The 20,884-nt window shown below is 43.0% G+C and overlaps 1 protein-coding gene across 1 annotated transcript; it reads right to left on the bottom strand.

The window, feature by feature from the left end:
- Positions 1 to 768: 768 nt before the first annotated feature.
- On the bottom strand, positions 769 to 14,049 carry DACT2 (dishevelled binding antagonist of beta catenin 2). Its single transcript, XM_053974635.1, is given in 6 exon segments — positions 769 to 3,359; positions 5,783 to 6,070; positions 7,534 to 7,666; positions 13,498 to 13,973; positions 13,976 to 14,025; positions 14,027 to 14,049. Coding segments are annotated over 6 exon segments (2,766 nt in total). The 3' UTR covers positions 769 to 1,563.
- Positions 14,050 to 20,884: the final 6,835 nt, after the last annotated feature.

Genomic DNA, 20,884 nt, shown 5'->3' with positions numbered 1-20,884 from the left:
TTAAATTACATACCTCTTACTTTTCTCCTCATTTTCCACAAATTATTTGAAAATTGAGTGGTTTCAAAATATAAAATAGCTTCCAAATAGAAGGCATTGAGTGAAAGTTGTCTTTCAATATTTCTGTTTGCTACTGAATCCTTGGAGTAAACAACCACTCTCTTACCCAGTTTCTGCAAAGCACCTACCTTTTGTTCCAGATCCAGTTCAGGCAGCTGCGTGAGGTAATGCCTACATCTCCTAGGCCAGGTATGTACCCAGACTGAGCACTGAAATAGGGTAGGAGAATAATACCTGCTCTTTTGTAAATTCAGGGTGAACCTCAGCTCAGCTTCCAGATTGCTGTCTCAGAGGAAAGAATTAGGACTGCTTGTCTGAATACAAAAAAAAATTGACTTCTTCAATTGAGACACTGATACAAAGCTTCATGTCAGTGCCCTCAAATGCATTCAAAACACATTACGTATACATAAATATATGTTTTACATTAAGAGTTTCTTCTGACAAAATTGCGTCAGTTTAAGTGAGTCAGTTAAACACTACCCTGTCTTCAATAAAAATACCGTTTTCAAATTCTTTCATTTAGAAGCAGGTGCTGAAAAAGCTTTCCTGAGGTAGAGGGTGAGTGGACTCTGGTTCTGACAGAGCTACAGTGATCCTTTGAAAATATAAAAGAACCCCTCTGCAGAATGATCATAAAAACACAGAACTGTTTCATATCAGAGACCAGAATAATTTTCCTCAGACATCAAAGTCAGACAAGCATAATTTTCAGAAGTACATTAAATAGTATTTATTGAGTTTGCAATTTCAGGGGCAAAGCTATTATCTCAGTCCCAGCTAATCACACACTGTGGCATGTGGCCCTCATGTTCTTTCATCCATTCAACAAATGAACAATAATATGGAACATCATATAAAGGGGGGTTGAAAAAACAACCCTATGCTATTTTGAAAAAAAAAAGGAAGCAAACTGAAGTCTTGTTCTTATTCACAAATACTCTTGCCTTCTTGATTAAGCACACTATGTTTTTATGGAAGAACAGACTCACCCTCCTGATGTTTGGGAGAAGGTATGGGATGGCTGATCTGAAATAAAGTAAAACTATGTAGAAAACAGAGCTTTTCCATATGACCACAATAACAGCTAGATGGTTAATACAGACTTCAGACTGCAAGAGGGAAGTACACTTTCTTCTTAGCAAATCTTTGTGTCTGGACTGACACTGTGGGTGCATATGGTTAAAAGAACACCAAGGGCCTGCCTGTAAAATCTTACAGCGGAGGTTGCTTTCATTTTCATCATGTTGACCCTTCTGTATAATTAAAAAAGTCATAACATAATGTACATAGAGATTCATATTTACAGAATAAATGGCAAAAGAGGGAATTACATACAGTGACATTTATGTCCAGGGATTGACAAATGAGATCCCTTGTGTAGACTCAGGGATTAGTCACAGCTCCTTTAAGAAAGTCCTTTCTTCTGCACATAAGTCCTTTCATTTTGCAAATGAGAGCCAGCAGGATGCCCCACTGTAAGAAATAGATGCTTGCTCTCCCTTACACCATGGTCATGACCTTCAGAGAGGCAGGTTGGAACCTCCTTATCTTTTTCTTTAGTGCCTTTGAAGCTTTGATGCGACAGATTTTGGGCACTGGAGGAAGAGGCTTGGAAGAGGCCTGGACAGTCACAGATTGTCTGACTGAACCTTCAGGCCAAATCAGCTCACTTTCATCCCCCTCATCATAGTCAAGAGCAAGGCTGCTACTGTTACTGCTGCCATCCCAGTTGCCTTCACTGGACTCACTGTCCCCAAATCGGTTGGTTGTGAAATCGCTGACCTCCCCTTCGCTGGTCTCTGCAATGGTGGAGTGGAAGAGGGAAGAGCACTCTGCAGAGTACTCAGAGTGGTCTGACTCACTTTTGGCACAATCTCCGTGGTGCTGACCCTTGGAGTGATTCCTCATGCTGACAGTGCGTGGGATGCCAGCTCTCCTCGCTGGCTGCCTTGGTGCTCCCAGGCCAAAGCTGTGAGACAGGCTGGCCGGGTGGGCCTTGGCAGAGATCTCCACTGTGGACTGCCACTTGCGCTGCTTCTTCCTGTTGGCTGTGTCTACACAAGCTGCTTCCAGGGAATACAGTGCATTGGCAGAGGCTCCGTAGAGCTCTGGCCTGGATGGCGCAGTGGGGAGCCTGACCTGCACTGGGAACAGACTCGACTCTGAGCTTGATCTGCCAGCCATGTCACCAGAATATGAAGGTCTCCGCATGAGGCTCTTCATTCCTTGTGGTTTTTGGAGCTGATTCCACTCAACAGGCAGCTTGGTGGACCCATGAGACCCTCTCACCTTCTCCATGCAGAAGGCTTGCTTACCAGGCCGAACGACTTTTTCACTGCTCCTCCTCTTTATCTTCACTGCCTTTGTTTTGGAGCTGGCAAACTTTACCCGGACTTGATGGGATTCTGCAGGGACAAATTGAGCGTGGACAAACTCAGCTCGTGCCACTCGTTCATGACCCCCAGTGTAAGCCAACTTGGCATTGCCACACCTTTTGATGGGCAGCTTTTTGGGAGGGACAGCTTTAGCATTCCAGATGTCTGGGCTAGAGTCCTCTTGACACAGCTGTGAGTAGGACAAACTGCGCTCCATGCTGGTCTCTGTTTCTTCTGCCAGAGAAGAGCCCCTTGCTGCTGACTTGGCAGGATAACAACTATTCACAGCTGATGGCTCTGTGTCAGGCTGAGTGGATGACTGCTCTTCATTCATACAGCTCATGGTCTCCTGCTGCTTGGCACATTCCCCCTCTGGCACCTCTCTTGACAGCTTCCCTTCAGCTTTGTTACTCTCCAGAGAACTCTGTTTTTCCAGCTGGCTACTGCTGCTGTTAATTTTCACTCCACCGGTGCTGGGGGTTATAATGAGTCTCTGGTGCATTGCGGCTGGCTGGCTCTTCGGTGAAACCCACTCACTGGCCTCAGCCTGACTGCTCCCTTTGCATCTCGTCAGCTGCAGTAATTTATTGATGTAACCCCCTGGCTTGACCTCAGCAGTTGGCCTAGTCTTAATCAAGCTGGGACCCGTTGTACTAAGCATAGATTTGCTGGGAGGAGCTTGGAAGTCTGATTTTGGGGATGTTCCCACCAGGGAGAAAAGCGGACTTTGTAAAGCCACTGCATGGAGGGGGCTTGGGTAAGGATACACATCAATGCCATTCTTGGAGACCAAGTCATTTTGGAATTTGGGATCCATGCTAAGCAAGTGCAGGTCTCCATTATGGCACAGAGGCAACATGGATTTGGGATCCATTTCCTTCTGAAATCTAGTGTCCGCTGGAATGAGTCTTTCCAAGTCACCTATATGGTGGATGAAAATAAACAACCTAATTAAATCACAGGCAATTACATTCAGCCTGGTTCATACTAGAAGTGCTATATCAGAGAGATGTGATAGCTTTTACTAAAATCAGTAGCATGGATAAAGAAAATAATTTCAGTCTTCCAAGGCCAATGAATTACTTTAAAGCTTTTATCACCTAAGCATAACAGAATTGAAAATGCCTTTTAATGCTAATAATAAAACTCTTACCTTTGCAGGAAATTTAAACTGTGCTACTTGGATGAAAGTAAATCTGTGCATATATAAAAAAGTTCTAAAATGTCACAGACCAGCAGGAACCCAACTAGACAAAAACAAGGGATTATTTTTATTTCTTAGCACAGAAGCCATAGAAGAATGAACTGAAGAATCTTTATTTTCACAGAGGAAAAAAATCTAAGGCTAACTACTCAGGCAAGTGGGAAGTGTAGTCCCTGAAGATGACATTTATAGACACCAACTCCTATCTCTTCTATTTTGGAGTACTGTCAAGTGTGCTGTAATTTACTCTTCTTGACTGCAGCACCCTCCTCCCAGAAGCATCTCCTGCGCACAGAGAGGAGAGGCTGTGTTCTTGTGCAAAAAAAAAACGTTGTTCCATCCAGACATGTCATTCAACAGAGCACTATGGTGCTGTGTTTCCTCTGGGACCAAGAATTCTGGAACCAGTTAGCTTGGATTTCTCTGTACTACAATGCAGATTTCAGTGCCAACAAATCCTCAGCTAAGCAATTTCCTGGGTGCTTCATGCTATCATGAAACCCAACCATCACATTCAACCACATCATTCACAAACGATGTGAATAGTCACACGATGACTATCTATGTCCTGGGACAGCAAGCTTTTAAAAGACCACAAAATTCTGGGGTGGTCTGCAGTGTCCTACCTATGCACAGACCTGCCACAGCAAAGGTTAGGATGACAACCTAACAACCTAATTTAATAATGAAAATTCTTTAGGAAATGGTTGGCAGTTTGTAATGCTATGCTCTTTTGCAAACAAACCAGGAAGGAGTCAAAAGCATGTTGTGCTTGCAATGTCTCAGCAAGCTTTCTGCTTGCCAATGAAAGGAAAGGCAAAAGGTCTGTACATGTAATTTCCTCTAAGGAAAGGAAAAGAGAAATTTCTTCTGCTCTCCAAATGATAATTTTCTGAAGTAAAATCTTGCTTCACTTCCTGCAATGTGGTCAACTTTATAAGAATTATTTCTTCAAGGCTATACCCACTACTACCCCACTGCTTTTGTTTTTCACTGTGAAGGAAGTAATAGGCTTTAGCCAGGAAGAAGTGCTGAAGGAGGTCTGCAGTCTCTCTCCCACACCCCTGCTCAGTATCAGCTATCCCTTTTTGTGCTAGTCTAAATAAAATAAAAACAAACATAAAGCCCCTGGAGTCTCAGCAACACGTTTCAAGGAAGGAAAGTTTCTGAGAGAGCAAAATATCTGCAATCTGAACATGGAAGCCATGGGTCATTAAGCTCAGCTTCATCCCCAGCCTTTGACAAGCCTTGAGAAGACTTTGTTTTTATGCTGTAATTACTGTCATCCCTTCAGGTGTGTGTCTACACACCTAGGTATAGAATAGGTGGTCTTTGTTTCTGTTCCAAGCGAGCCAGAGGTGAGTTAAGCTCAGGTCAAGCAGCTGTGGGAATGATGCCAGAGTGGCACAGTACTTGAAATTATGCTCCCCATAGTTTCCCTGTTTCTATAATGGAACTGCTACACATCTTGCTGGATCACTCTAAAATCAGATTGCTTTGACACTATGGAAAAAGCTGTGATAAGAAGTGATACGATGTCACTTTACAGATGGTGAACAAGAGATCTGGAATTGTCCATTTCGTTGAAAGTATGATGCAAATTCATGGCTGATCCACTTTTAGACTCATGACTGCTATGTAGATAGTCAAATAACTTTTGGCATTTGTTGTCCCTAACTGTACAGCAAAAGTTATGAAAAAGAGTCATTGTGTGAGTCAACATTTATTTGTGTAAATAAGGAATTTGGAGTTTACTTGAAATCTTTCATACATCCCTGCACTTTCACACAAGGTATTTCAAATACTGAAACTTTAAAAAAAAAATCTCAATAATCTTTACAATTTTATCTCATACACTAGAGTATTTTTCCATCTCTAAATATATAGGTCCTCATATTTGTTACTGTCTCATCCACAGATTTTTTATTGATTCATTCTAGTATTTGTTACTGTTTAAAAGTATCTGGAGTACGGAGACACGGGGAAGTGGGACAGTAACTGGTTTGGCTCCGTGGTTTTGATCCACTCTCACTTTGTGCATTGAAAATGAGAACTATATATTGATTAGACATGACTAAACAAGGTCCTAAGAGCAATAACCAGGAATCTGCCCTTCCCTTGCAGTTCTGCTATCAATTACCTGTGGAAACTGGCCTTGGTCTGGACCTGGCAGGAGTCCCAGAGACATCTCTGCTAGCTGCAATCCGACATCCATCGCTGACATAGGTTCCCTGCTGTTGGAAGCTGGTGGTGTGCACAGTAGTTTCATCTGCAGACTTGGGTCGGTAATCAAACACACTGAGCCTCGCTTTAGGGTGTTGAGAGCTGGGTAAGAGACTGGTGTGGGAGGAGGAGATAGACTCACTGTACACAGAGGTGCAAGAATTGGAGAGTGAGCAAGAACCACCATCACTCAGGTCATAGAATCCTGCAGAGTTAAAATAAATAGGATATTTCATATTTACAGCAACTAAACATGCTCTGTAGAAGAAAAGTGCAGCGAATAAAACAAATCTTCATTTGCTATGTGCCACAAGCCTAAATTTATGATCATTTATTAAGGTAACATCAGCAGAGGCATACTCTAATTCAACCAGCCTTTACTGGGTTTCTGTATATTTACTTAGGCCCTGAGCCATCTTGACACACACATGCCTACTTACTACTGAGGGTGGGATGAGATGAAGTACTGCATCATCATGCCCAGTTCTTCACTGGGGAATGTCTTTGGGGATTATGATGCAACTGGTGTAAGACAGGGACCTCTGACACTGTTGTAACTTGCACTAGCTGCATACAAGCACGGATTGGATGAGTGGATTGGATAGAGCAAAACTAGCCTGTGATCAGGCCAAGCCTATGATAGCTGGAATGTCTAAGGGCAGAGAAAGGAGACTATCTTCTCTCTCCAGGTATTGAGATAATTATCAGTAATTGTGGAAGCATTAAAAAAAGCTTTGTATAAATTCAAGGTAGGAAATTTTATTATTCCTCTCTATAGCAGAGAAGGAATATTTTCTTTCGAACTATGTGCATGTGCCTAAATTCACAACTCCTGAACTTAAACACACAACAGAAAACTTGCACTTTTTATATGCCCTCTAAGTACCAGGCTACAAATCTGTATGCTGTATTCAAGAAAAACAAAAAACAAAAAAACAAAAACAAACAAACAAAAAAAAGCCCTCCTTGTGTCACTGAAGACATGAGGCTTTGCAAAAATTCTGTTTAGAAGAACTACTTTCATTGTCTCTGACTAGATAACAGAAACCGGTTTTGACAGACATCCTAGCTATAAAAGTCTGCAGTACAGCTCTCTCTGTGAATCAGACCAGAAAACTGATACCCAGTATCTTTCTGTCCATGAGAACTTTACTCTATTGGCATAGTTTTCCTCAGTGTCTTTTAATAGTGCTGTTTTGCTTCAACATAAATTCATTTGACAGGAGCACTGCAATAATGATTTTCAAAGCCCTAGTGAGGTTCAGAACCCTTCCTGGATTCAAGCAGAGTGTTGATATTGATGTTGGTCTCCACTTCTTTTTAGTACTCTAGCCATTTTACCAATGGTCATTCTACACTGCACAAGGTAATTAATAAGTAAATCTGTCTCCTCCTTCTCCTTCCATGTGTGGCTACAAGTTTCATTAAAAAAAATTAAATAATCCAGAAAGAATACTGTTTGAGCGAGAGAGCACTTTCCAACTAAATCAACTTTGCAGGAAAATTCATAGCAGCTCTGTGAGCCCACTGTGTGCCAGATGACTATTATCCACATTGGCCATGGGGCACTGTTTCTACCCAAATAATACAGAGTTTTGCTTAGCAGTTGAAACTCTTCAATTCTCCTAGCACCACACTCCTGGGAATAAATAGCCAAGAGCACATTACCTGAGCTGGGCCGGCTGTCACTATCCAAGTATTCACTGGAGGTCTTACTGACGTCCAATTTCAGCTCACTTATTCGCTGGTCTAGCTGATCCAGGTGGCTTTTCAAGCCAACATCCTGTCTCCTCAAACGAGACTAAATCAAGGGAAGAAGGAGGAAATTAAGAATAATCACAGTTAGAATCTCAGTAGCAATGCAAGAATTCAGGCCATCTGTGCCAGCAAGTTTATTTTTTCATGAAGTGTTTTCCTTAGCTAGGGACTGTTGCAGTTGGCTCTCTGTGAGAGACTGACCTGATGGACAAGGACAAAACATTTTGTTTCTTAGTATATATTGTCTTCTGCCCAGCTAAACATGTTCTCAAAACTCATTCTGAAGATACTTATTTAAATTTTTGGCTTTTTTGTTACACCTATGGCAGGAACTGTATCTCTAAATACGACAGTACGACAGAAGTCTTTTAACTTATTAACATATCCTTATTGCACTGCACTTTGCCATACGCTGCCTCTGAGCAGAAGAGGAGATAAACATTATGGATTGTCTGCATGAACTCCTAAGATCTGCCAGGTGAAAGGAAACCACTGTGGCTGAGGTATCTTATTGCCCTACCAAGTAAAGGCAGCATGCCCACTCCAGTAAAACCCTCGGCTTTGATGACACATCTTTATAGTTGAAAGGATACACTGCAAGAATTGTGACATCTCTTTTACTGCAGGTTTTCCTTGCTTGTCTTGTGGCCAGATATCTCCACCCATTTCCTGGAAGGAGAAGGCGGCATTTGAATATGGTGGGGAAATTACTGTATTTAAAATAAATGGTGTTTCAAACTTGTGAATAATCCTTCAGAAGCTAGCAACTAGATCTGTTGCCTACTGCAACCACTGACCAGGCTGATCTGAGGTAACAGCTCCTGCAGTTGCTCCCCCAGTATTTATGCTGTCAGCTTGGCAAGGCAGATGGCCATGGCGTGAGGTACCAGCCAAAGAACCACAGTTGGTTTCTGTCACAAACTTCTCGTGTGGCACCCAGCAAATTATCTAAAGCCCTGCACTATTTAGGCTCCTTCTAATTATATCACACCTCACCATCCATCCTACAGTACTTTATAGAAAGGTGGTCTCTTGAAATTGGTTGTAAAGTTGTGCTCAAAGCCCTCAAGTGGATGGGTTTCCACTCAGTAATGGTAAGAAAAACATTATTAAGATTCTTCCTTAAGGGTACATTTCATATTTAAAAACACACATGGCAGTTCTAGCAGCATTTCCAACCTCAAATATATAAAAATAAAAAAATCTAGGTCCCTTGAACCAATTAAAGTATCTTAAAATTAAATGACATGCAGAAAATCAAGATCAGTATGTGCACGTTTTTGCCTCCTTCCTTTTGTAGGAACTATTCAGCTTTTAACATTTGCATAGCTTTCTCCACAGCTATAAATACTAAAAGAAAAGAAAGCTAAGATCCTAAGGTAATCAGTAAATTATTAGAAATGGTAAGAAAAAAAAATACAGATGCCCTGAGTTTCACAAGAGAACTCTTGAGGCTGGTGATGCTGCTGAGAAGAAAAAAAAAATGTATTTTAAGCATGCTTTTAAAGAGAACTGGAGGAACATATAAGACACAAGAAATAAAGCCCCTTTTTGTTAAGAGTCACACATCTAAAAAGGTTTAAACTCAAGAGGTTCATTACTGCATCCTAGGGAAATCCATAGTGATTTTCCCTCTTCCTGTTTCACATACACAAAAAAGAAGGGAAGAAATGGATAATAAAGGAGATTTTCTATTCCATCTGAATGATGAATGTATGACCTCCTCAGTACTTCATTTCGTGGTAAAAAAGCAAAACCATGCCGTGCCTTCTTCAATCCCACCTACTCAGGAAATCACAAAGTTTTGTTTCCATGGCTGGAATTAATTGCTTAATGATTAATGTTTTGCCAGCCAATCCCTCAGTCTGTGGTTTCTGATTAATGACAGAGAGGCCACAAGGCTCTCAGGTATTCAAACATTATTTATTATACCTCCAGGTTCTGTCTGCTCTTTCACAGCATTTTAACCAACACACATGATTTACATCATCGTTTTTAACCCTTTTATGGTGCCTCACACCACTGGGTTTTCATGTTTCCAGCCACTGACCCAGCTTTGATCTTTCAGTTAACTACTTCTGCACTCTAAGAAGAGAGGCATTCCTCAAACCATTTGGATAAGAATGACTTTTCCGGTGTGTTTGTTTCAAGCTGTTATCACTCCAATACCCACACTGGGCAGCACTCAAAACAGTAACCCCTAAATACACTCTTTTTCTACTCACAACATGAATTTTCATGTGACAAAACCTCACATGTAAAACCATCAGTTTGCTTTGGGCAATGCAGCTGTGAAGACTTGTGGACACTGCACAGTGTGGGACCAAACCTTCCCAATCAACATGTCCTATCAATGGACTACAGTTTTGGGGAGACAAATCTGGAGTATCTTCATACCACCCATTTTTCAGAAGGAAGAACCCTCTCTGAAAAGCAGGTTCCTTTACACCAACACAAGCAGGCACCTCAAATCAAGGCACCAAAACCCACTGGTCATACTTGACTATTCTTCTCAATTGTTAATCTCTTCAAAGTCAAAGGGGAGCTGTTGACACTTCTTGATTGTAGATTAGCATTCTGTAATTCTATTAATCTGACTTCATTCTGGAATGCACAAAACATAGCATTCTTTTCTAGTTTTGCCCACATATGGGTCTTTTTGCAACTGATGGTGCAAAGCAGCCAGTTTCAGAGGGAAATTACTATCATCTATCCCAGACATTTGTTATAGAGAAAGGTAAATTTCTTCCAGAAGGACTTCTTTCTCTCAGCTGACAAAATTTTGTTATTAAAAAAAAAAAATACAGTCCCTGATTTAAAAGATGTTTTCTTCTATTTAAAATTATCTAAAGAGGAGAAAAATCTGTATAAAATGCAGGGTACCAAGTGTTTGGTTTTATCTCTTCAGTATAATGTGTCCCTTCTCACATTTTTATAGCATCATAAATCACCTGAAAGCTTGCAAAACAAAAGAATCAGATTTAAATAAAATAAAGTAAGGTTTATAAATATGTCCTCTGAGGAAAGAGCTGAGAACATACTGGATGTTGCAGCCTTCGATATCCACCTACACTGACAGCAATCATAGATTTCTTTCTTTGCATTAGCCTGAATTTGCATCTCTTTCCTCTTTGTCACCATGATACAGTTTGGCTAAGAGAAGTTTAGCACTTTCAGGATCTCTGATAGTGGGTGGCATCACTTAACTCGGCTCCTCTTCTGCTACAGAATTGACCCCGCCTGCGCTGTAGTAATTTGCAGTTGCCAGAAAAGACCTCGGCCACCAAAAAGAGCCACTGGTTAGGGCAAGAAAGGGCATGACTGTTAGGGGTAGCAGACTGCCTACAGCAGAGTGCTAGAAGACCAGCTGATCACTGTCTTTGGTAAGTGTTGTTGGGGAAGAGACTGAGATTCTGGAATGTCATCCACACGTGGTGCCTATGGTGCCTGTGGCATTTGATGGCTCTGCTCTATTATTCCCACTAGTCAGACTCAAGTCCTTAAGGTTTCTGCCTCTGCTCTCCTGTTTCCCACCCTATCATTACAGAAGAAGCCTGGCTTGACTTTTTATCTGCCTTGTTTCCATTGCTAAGATGCCTTGAGCCACTTTCAGCTGACACAGCTTTCTCATTTTATGTTGTGAGGACCAAACTTTTTATGAATTAAACTGTGACCATGCTAAAGCTCAGGGCTACAGTCCTCCTTGAAATCTGGAGCAAGGTGCACTGCAAGGAAAAGTTACATTTACACTGTTAATGAGTTTCTCAATCTGAAAGCTTACAGAGCAGTAATCACATACTGTACCCTCCATGGGCCAACAAGAACAGTTGCTGTTGTTGCTGAAGACACACCACTCCTTGAGCAATGCTGTGCTTTGCATTTTCTGTTGTTTTCAGTTTTAACTTCATTTCCTGCAATCATGAACAGAACTTTCATGGGTTTTAAGTGCAATACACTGCTCATGAGTCACTGGGAAAGTTTTCAGCCTGTGGTCACTGAGATCCTAGATCTGTGAACTACTTCTAAAATGACTGTGAAAAGCCTGTTTTCAACTGGGTTTACTTTGCTATTAAGGAAATCTGAGGTATGCACCTCTACTCAGATACACATCTGCTATTTGCAGGGGGAAAAACCAATAAAGCTACCAGGAGGCCTGAACAGTACAGTTTGAAAAGCCTCCAGCAGCCATTGGTCAACCAGAAGAGCTCTGTATTACTATTTTAAGCACTCACACAACTGTATTTTTGCTGAAGAACCTGTACCTGGATTTATGTACATCTGAGTCATTCTGCTGAAGCTTTATGAACACTTCCCTCCCAGGCATCCCAAGAGATACGTTTCCTATAATTGCACTGGCACCTACCGGTGAAATCTGTCCCTCTCTGGAGGTGTGCAGAGTTATTCTTGAGTCCACTCAACTCCTGCATTTCTAAAAGGCAGCAATTAAAGGGCAGCCTTTTTTCCCTTCCATTTTAATGACTAGTTTCTCCCACATTCTTGGAAAGCATTGTAAGGTGCAAGTAAAATCCTGACAAATTAATCTTCTATTTTAATATTTTATTTGAAAAATATTATGACAAATGAGTAATTACAGCACAACAGCTGACATGAAAAGAAGTACAGTCACTATGATCACAGCTCACTGTGTGATTCTGTTACCCCACTGGCCTCAAACAGGCAATAAATGCCTTCAATTCTTTTGCTCAATTAAAAAAAAAAAAAAAGTAGAGCCATTACTTAACACTATCAATGACAGGTAATCAAGTGGCTGGCTGTCCACTTGTCTTGTATTTTCTTAATTTAATCAAAATATGCCCGCTGCTGTGTTTGCACACAATGGTGGCTAGGTTTCCCTGAAGGTTAAAGCCCATTTTATCCTGAGATGCTGCCTGAGAAAGCTGCCTACGGGGAGCGAATAACCCTTCTGTTTTCACACCTGATGGATAACTGATGGCCAAGACTTGCACCAGTACAGCGAGGGAAAGGATTCTGAATTAAGTCTGAGTTTACTGAAGTGTGTAATTGCCTATACTAGAGATTAAAGCCCTTTACCCTTTGATTATTGTCTCACCTATAAAACGAGTTTCAGCTACAATTCAGAATTGTTTTTTAGTTTCAAAAAAAAAAAAAAGCCCTGTGTAAGTGGCCGATGCAGCACTTCAAATACAAGGTCTGGCATTCAGTTATTCTTCCCTTTTGATCACGCAATCCGTGGAAAGAACAAAGTACTCCCGTCCCACGAAGCGTTTCTTGGCAGATCGACTCCCACTGGCGCACAGCCGCGCGGGCACACACCCGTGCGCGCTCACAGGTGGAGGCGCAGAGGTGTGCGCGCACACCCCCACCCAAACCCCCGAGCGCTTATGCAGGTGTATGTCAGCCCGCGAGTCTCTTGATCTCCTATGCAAACGGCTGCTGCCATTGAGAGCTGAGCGCTGTATTACTGAAGTTAATCATCGCCTACTCCTCGGGCCCGATGAATGAGCGGTGCCGGGTTAACAACTTCTCCCCAGCGCTCCCGCTGGCACGGCGCCCGCCGCCGGCACTGCCCGCTCCGGGCCGCCCGGGTGAGCCCCGCCTGAGCCGCGGCGGCTGTAGCGGCTGCGGCGGGGCTCGCCCCGACCGCCCCCGGCCCCGCCGCTCGCCCCTGCCCGCGGAGGAACCGCGGCTGTGGCGGGGCGGGAGCAGCGCAGGGGCCGCGGCGGCAGCGCCCTGCCCGCCCTCGGTGCCAGCACGGCGCCGGCGGCTCCCGAAGGGGAGCCGGGTATCTGACAGCCCAGGGGCGCTTCCGTCCGCCCGCGCTCGGCACCGCGGCTGGGCTGACGGAGCCGGGGAGCGGGGCAGCGGGGCGTCCCGTCCACTGCGGTTCCTTACCAGCTGCTCCTTCAAGGCAGAGAGGGTGACCTCCAGACGGTGCTCCTTGCTGTGGGCGGACAGGGGCTGCTGTTCTCCGCCCGCCGCCGGCCGCTGCGGCATGGCCAGGGCGGCCCGCACCAGCTCCCGCTGCTTCTCCCGAAGCACCTGGAGCTCCTGGAGGCCGGCGAGGGCCGCCTGCAGCCTCTCGCCCACCCGGCCGCGATCCCAGCCGCCCGGCCGTGGGGCGCCCAGCAGCATCCTCAGCGCTGGGCCGCGACACCGGCCATGGCAGGGGGGCGGCGGGGAGGATGCGGGGCTGCTCTCGCCCCGGGCCGTGCCTGCGCTGAGCTCCCCTCGCCCCCCTCCGCCGCTGGCACCGGAGAGAGTGAAGCGGAGCCGTAGCGGCTCTGGCGGTTTTGGAGGAGAGGTGGGGACGGGGGAGGGAGAGAGGGAGGGCGGGAGCGAAGGGAAGCGGCTGCGGCTCCAGGCAGAGCCGGGTGGATACGCGGGGCGAGGAGCCAGTAGCCAGCGCTCCCTCCGCCCCGCGGGGGCGGCTCCTGCCTGCCCCATCCCTGTCCCTGCCTCTGCCCGGGGGGCTGCCTTCGCCTCGTCCTCCGCCCCAGCAGCGAAAAGGGATGGGGTGCCCGCCCTCTCCCGGCAGAGACAGGGGCCGGCGAACCGGCACAGAGCGCCGGGGTGAGAGCGCCCATTCCGGCCGGGAGCGAGCGCCGGGGATGCTGCGGAGACCGGAGCCGAGCCGGTCGTCCTGTTGCTGCCGCGTGGAAATTAAAGTGATGCGAGGATACGGTGCGAAGAGCGCTCCCGCATATAACAGGGCTTCCCTCGCAAAAATGTGGCGCTTGTAATTCTATCCCTTCTTCTAGTGAAGGCTAGTGGTGCCTCCTGCCAGGCACAGGCGCAGCACTGGCACTCATCTTGCTCTCCAGAAACCGACCCAAATGGGATCTCACTGCACAAGTTCTCTGTCTTGTACCGAATTGTTGATTCTCACTTTGGAAGCAGGGCAGAGTTCTGTCTTGTGAGGTCAAGATGCAGTTCATTCTCCCCTAAAGTCATTTGAAGGGCTCAGGATGTGGTTTGAATGGGTCATGAAAACACATTTGGCCATGGAAATTCAAGACTGTGGTGCTGTCGCTACCAAGAAATGCCAGCATTTAAAGTTCCCAAGACAGGCAGCTGCAGCTTCTTCAGAGGTAGCTGCTTAGCAAGCAGCAAAGACAGAATGCATAATCTGTAGTGATGCAGTAGGGGACAAGAAGCCCTGATAGCAAGAGTCTGATGAACACAGTAGAGACTATGCTACAGGAGACATATTTTTTCTACTGCCTACACAGAAATAGGAAGTATCTACAAATCCCAAGATCCCTGTGTGCCACACTCTTGATTGACATAATGGCAGGGAAGGTGTATTATTCTCCATGAAGCAGAGATCACATGCAAAGCCCATCTGTCCGTGGTTATCTTCCTTTCAGTCTGTGGTGTATCTTTAAAAGCTAGCACCTCTGATTTGAATGCTACTTGTCTTTGTGCTGGGATAGGAGTTGGGTGAGTGGGAACCAGTTGCTCTGTCATCTGTTCACCAGGTAGTGTCTTCTCAACGCCACGTGTGGGTGGCTGTGTCCACCACTGAGACTGCAGCCAGCTTATCTTTTCCTGTACTGGTCTCCAGCTTCGGGACTGTTAGAAGTACTAGAGCAATGCCAAATCCACCTCCTGCTGGGGGCAGAGGGGCAAATTATAAATGCATTTGTTCAGAGTCCTGTGCAATACATTTGATAGTCTCAGTAAGACCCAAACCTTGCTTTCATTGTGTCATTTTCAACAGTTTTCCTGTAACTTGAAGATTTGAGAACAATATTTACCTTGCAAAGTTGAGCTTGTCAGAAGTGGTCCTGAGAGGTCCTACTCTGACAAATTGTGTAGGAATATTCACAAATGTCTCCAGCTGCAGATGGAACAAGAATGACTGGTGGTCATACAGTTCTTAGTTAAAGTGTGTATGTAGTATGACTTGTATGACATCATCTTAGTCATGTTTTTTTATTGTTGTTGTTTTGGTTTGTGTTTTTTTTTTTTCCTCTGTAATGAATACTTTTGCTTTTTTTCCTTACCCATTCTTCTCATGGGGCTCACCTGTGCAGAACAATGCCTCAGTACCATGATGACTGAACAATTAAAGAAAGGTGGAAAGGAAACTGAGTTCAACGCTGAGATGCTCTTGAAGGTGCTGGCAAAAGACAGCATGAAATTCTGCCGCCTCTCAGATGGATGGGGGCAAAGAACCAACCAACCATCACTGTGCGGTATGTGGCAAGAATTTTCAAAATGCCATTGAGGGTATGAGGAGTGAAGCATTTTTATAAATTATTTGGCTTGGCACTTGTTAAAACAGACATACAGCATAGTTCCTTATTTTATTCAAACCGTGTTCTAACATGACCAAAAACAAGTCACCAGCACAACTACCATTTAGTATATACTTGCTAGGAGAATTAGATATTATAAGGTCATACATATTTCTTTTTTTTCCTTCTTTCCCTTCCAAGGAACTGTTATCCCTTGCTCTTTGTTCTTCCTCCTCTTTCATCTCTTTATCTTTTCATACATGAAATCCCAAATGGGCTATATCACAGCAGTATCTTTATTCTAATCAGCTTCCTTATTATCCCCTCTGTTATACTGATTACTTTCTTCCATAGAACCCTTATGATTTCACTTAATCTTTTCAGAATACTCAACAAATACCTTGTGTTATCTGATTTCTGGGTGAAAGCATAAAAGGTGTGAATCACCCCCAGATTTAAAACCATATGATTATGTGGGGAAAGGGTAGTGGTAAAAGTAAAAGTTTCATAGCAGGGACCTAGAAAATTTCTGCTATTCTTACTTATAGAGAAGAATGTTCAATATTGATACTCTAAAGTTTCCCTAGACTTTAAGAATTACTTGAAAAAAATGATCAGTCTATATGTATCTCCTTATTTTGCTGCCTAGCTTTAGCACACTGAATCCAAAGCTTATATATTGCTTGCACTTTTCAGGAACCAAAAGGTTTGACTTTTCATTTACATTATTTTAATTCCATTAATTTCAGAAACATTGCTCCTAATTGATTTAAGACTTGGAATAAAATTTCTGTTTTCCACCTACAGGTCCTGAGTTAAAGAAATTTAATGAAAAAAGCTATAGTGAAGGAATGATATTGTTACAAAATCAGATACCAAAACAGTAGGAAATAAATCAATTTGTCTACATAACCTAATTTAAGTTCTGATTCACATGATATTATTACACAGTGTTATTCCATGGGTTTATTCCTCAATAAGTGTATAGAATGAAAGATACTGCTCAACATTCTCTGTCCTCATGCTCCAACCTATGCCTTATTTACTGCAGGTCATTTAAGCTGTGCTTGGCAAATAGAATTTTTTGTGTTTTAAAACTATACTTAGTATTCTAGCTATTAAGTGTCTTACAGTATGAATGAATGAATGAATGAATGAATGAATGAATGAATGAATGAATGAAAGGTGTCTTTACAACATCCCAAAATGTATAAAGCTGCTTTTGTTTAAGAAGGGAAGACCTGAGGCACTGCGTTTCATTACAGGAATGCTCATTCATTTTGAGTGCCCACTGGAGATGCCTTTGGCCTTCTTTTTCAGCATACTTAGTGTTATACAGTTAACATATATCCATCTTATTGTTTCAAACAGAGTTCCCTTTAACTTCATTTCCAGTTCTGAGCACTCAGTACTTTGGTAAATTGAATACTGGGCATTCTAATTTGAATCCCTAGAAAAATGAGAAATAAAATTAGTGCACCTCATATGGAGGTGCTTGGGTGTGCCTGCACCTGTGGTAGAGACATGCCCTCAGAACCTCATAAACTATCAGAAAGAAGGCAGGTGTTATTTACCCTCTTTGGCAGATGGAGATGTACAAAGAGGTAACCCTTGTATACAGGATCAAACAGGAAATCTATGGCAGGAACTGAAATTGAAGCCAGATAATTCACGTGACCACAGGCATTACTTTACTCCCTGTTTTGTGGATGCATATTAGCCAGTTTGTGTGGGACTAATGTTAGGGAAAGGACAATATTTATTGACCTCCAGATATGTTTAAAAAACATCATTTGAATATTTGCTTTGGATGAAGTCCAAAGTACACAAAATACTTTGGTATACCACACAACTTCAAGAGCTAAATAGCAGTTAGCTTCCCACATTTGCTTATGTTTTGCTGTGAAAAATAATTCAGAGGGTGTTTTCAGTAACATTTCCTTAGGTAGGGATATAAAGTTTCCCTGCCTAGGCTTCATTCCCTGTATTTCAGTTGTGTTTTCAGACTGTATTGCCATTGTCTTGTGTGACAGTAGGTGAGGATGAATCTATTTGTTTAGGACTGTTACTTGACATGATAGAAACTCAGTGCATGCACCAACATCCTAACTTTGGTAGCCAGCCTCCTTGTCCTCTTGTCCTGTTGTTCTACTCTACCAGTGATCCTGCGAGGGATCTCACCCCTCTGTTTAAGGGGGTTTATGAGCTGTTGATGTCTGGTGGATATTTAGAAGGTTAGTTGGAGGATGCAGAACAGTCACATGTGGATTTAGCCAAGTCTAACACAAGCCATTATCTTACTTAAGATAAGGCAAAGTGCAATTTTTGTACCTGTCACTCTTGTTCCTTGTATGCCCAAGGCATGTACTGAGCATATCCTTTTACGTAAACAGACTGAGGCACTGCTTAGCAGTACAGGCTTCTGTTAAAATGTGGGTTGGAGCCTTCTGCCAGTTTTTGGAAATGTTAAATTCAATCATTAAGAATATCCTGAAAGTGTAGTAAACCCTTAGGTCGCATACAAACGGTAGAGTTAGTTCTGTGCCTGAGAATACATCCTGGTGCGTGTGTCCCTCTGAGAGGTGACTCTAAGTAAATCGCCATCATTCATGTGTTTTGTCTAATTAGCAGAACAGCTGCCTTTGAAAACATTCTTCTTAAGGTCTGATGTCTTGAGGATTATTTAATTAGAAAGAAGCAAATCACTGGTGTAAATAGCTCTTTGTTGAATACAGAGGATTTGTTTTGAATTGAAAAAAATTACTTTTTGAACTATAGCTTACATGGTAATGGATAGAGAAAAGGAAGAGTGTAGCTCTCATGGATACAGCTTCTACAACAAAACCAGATTTGAGTTGATGGAAATCTTTAGAAGGGGGAATCTTCTAAAAACATGAGTAAAATCCTGTCTTCAGCTACAAGGGATTAAGACATGTCCATCTGGTTTTGTGCTTATTTCTGTTTATTTTTCATGGGGTTGCAGATTGATTCTCTTGTGACACTCCCAGCAAAGTGGTGGGGGCTGCAGGGAAGGGAGGAGGGAGGAGGCGTTGCTAAGGACTGTCACAAGCTTAGCACGAAAGTGCTTATTCTTGTCTCTCTTCAGTTTATGCCCTCCAACTGAAATCTTTGTAGCTAAAAGTCTTTATTATGTAAAAATTTGTGCTAATCCATAAATTGGTGGATAGATAGGTAAACTGGGGAGGCACATGAGCAAGTTTTGAACAGATGGGGTCCTCAAGAAGCACAGAATATGCAGGAGAATGGAGGGAATCAGGCAGGCAGGAAGAGTGGCACACAGTAGTCAGAATAAGGCTGGGGACAGAAGTCTAATCGTTAAGCCAGAAAACAGGACCAAGGGTATCAGTTATTTAGAAAGCAAGGGGGATGTGGAAGCCTAATAGGAAATGGGAAGAAAAAAAAATAATACAATTTGGTGTTATTTTAAAGCCTTGACATCCTAATTAGCAGGGAAGAAGGTGAAGCACTAGAAAATAATTTGAATTAGAAAAGATTGAAGTTTACAGTAGGTCATAACTAGAGGTATCTGGGGGGCACATGCACTGGGTATGGTTGGCCTGGGGCCAGTGCTCAGAAAGTCGCTGCACCTTCATGTGTTCAGGGACACAAAGTTCATGTAAGACTCTTTGGAAATAAAGGAAACTCTTAATTTCAGTGTCTCTAAGAATGAGATGCCAGATTTGAATCGTGGGTGCTTCTGCCAAGTGATGGAAGAGTTCTAAAGGGAGGAACTAGACCAGAAGAGTCCCACAGAGGAACTATCAGTAACTTGCTGCCAAGAGGTACAACAGACCTTTCTGATCACTTCATAACCTCTTTTCAGTTCTGAAGGAAGGAGCCAGGCTGGCTACTTGGGCTGGGGTTCAGACAAAGAGGAAATGGAGGCATGACCATTCTGATGCTCTTGCAGCCTTGACTTGCTTTGTCCAACCCTCCTCTGAGGTGGCTTGTAGCCTTGCACTGGATTGTGCTCACTTGGTGCTGATTGCCTTTTTTTCTCAGCTCCTGCTAAGAACAGTTTGCAGGTGAATGCTTGCCACAAATCAGGCACTCAAAGCAAGGACACAGCCTGCCTGGTGCTGTTATGTCAGAAGCCAGGAAGAATAATGATTATTTCTCCACGTTGAGTGATGCCTTCTTTAACACCTATGGATCTCACTCACTGGCATACTGATAAAAGTTCAGAACTGCCCACTAGTCAATCCTGATACTGGCACCTAATTCTCTCACACAGCCACCCTGCTCTCCATGTTTCTTCCCACCAACTGCAGCTTGCATTTTTTCCCCAGAAAACCCCACTTTCTTCTAGTCCTCCCGATTTCCTGTTGGCTCTGCAGCAATATTTTTCTGCTGTTATTATAATTCATAATGCTTAGCAAGTTCACATCACACAGAGATTTAATTATAATCTCGTTTAAGACTCTCTTCTTGATTGTTGATATTAAATGTGAATTCCATCAGTGTTGCAGTAGAGTTGCAGACCCTCCTCCCAGTTTGGTTCTTGGTCTTCATTATTGCTTTTTTTTTAAATTTTATTCTCTTCAACAGCTTTTTAATATAGCTGATAATGTTTGCATATCCAAGCAGCCACTTTTCCTGTTTGTATGCCAGGTTACACCAAGTGATTTGTAGTTCTTCATTCCAGGTCTGCTCTCATTCTTACATATGCAGTTTATTTTTACTTGTGGCCTTTTCTGCTATTATAGGACATATTTTTGGATTGCACAGCTGACTTCTAAAAATATTTTGAATCACAGTGCTGTTTGGTTGATTTAGCCATTTATCATTTTAATTTTACTCTAGTCCAAGGGATCATAATTTTCTTCTTTCACTTGTCCAGCATTAGGAAGAAATTAATCCTTCAAAGCCCTAGTTACGCCAATTAGATAATTGTTGTTCCACTGCTTTTTTTAACACTGTACATTTGACATCAGATTCTTAACCAGCGTTTTATGTGGATTTGTCCTTTCATCATTCTTTGTGTGTATAATGCTCTCTGATATTTCTGTTTTCAAAAT

Source organism: Vidua macroura, chromosome 3 (assembly GCF_024509145.1).
Source record: "Vidua macroura isolate BioBank_ID:100142 chromosome 3, ASM2450914v1, whole genome shotgun sequence".
In the NCBI taxonomy this organism is placed as follows: Eukaryota; Metazoa; Chordata; class Aves; order Passeriformes; family Viduidae; genus Vidua; species Vidua macroura.
This window is presented reverse-complemented; position numbering and strand designations above follow the sequence as displayed.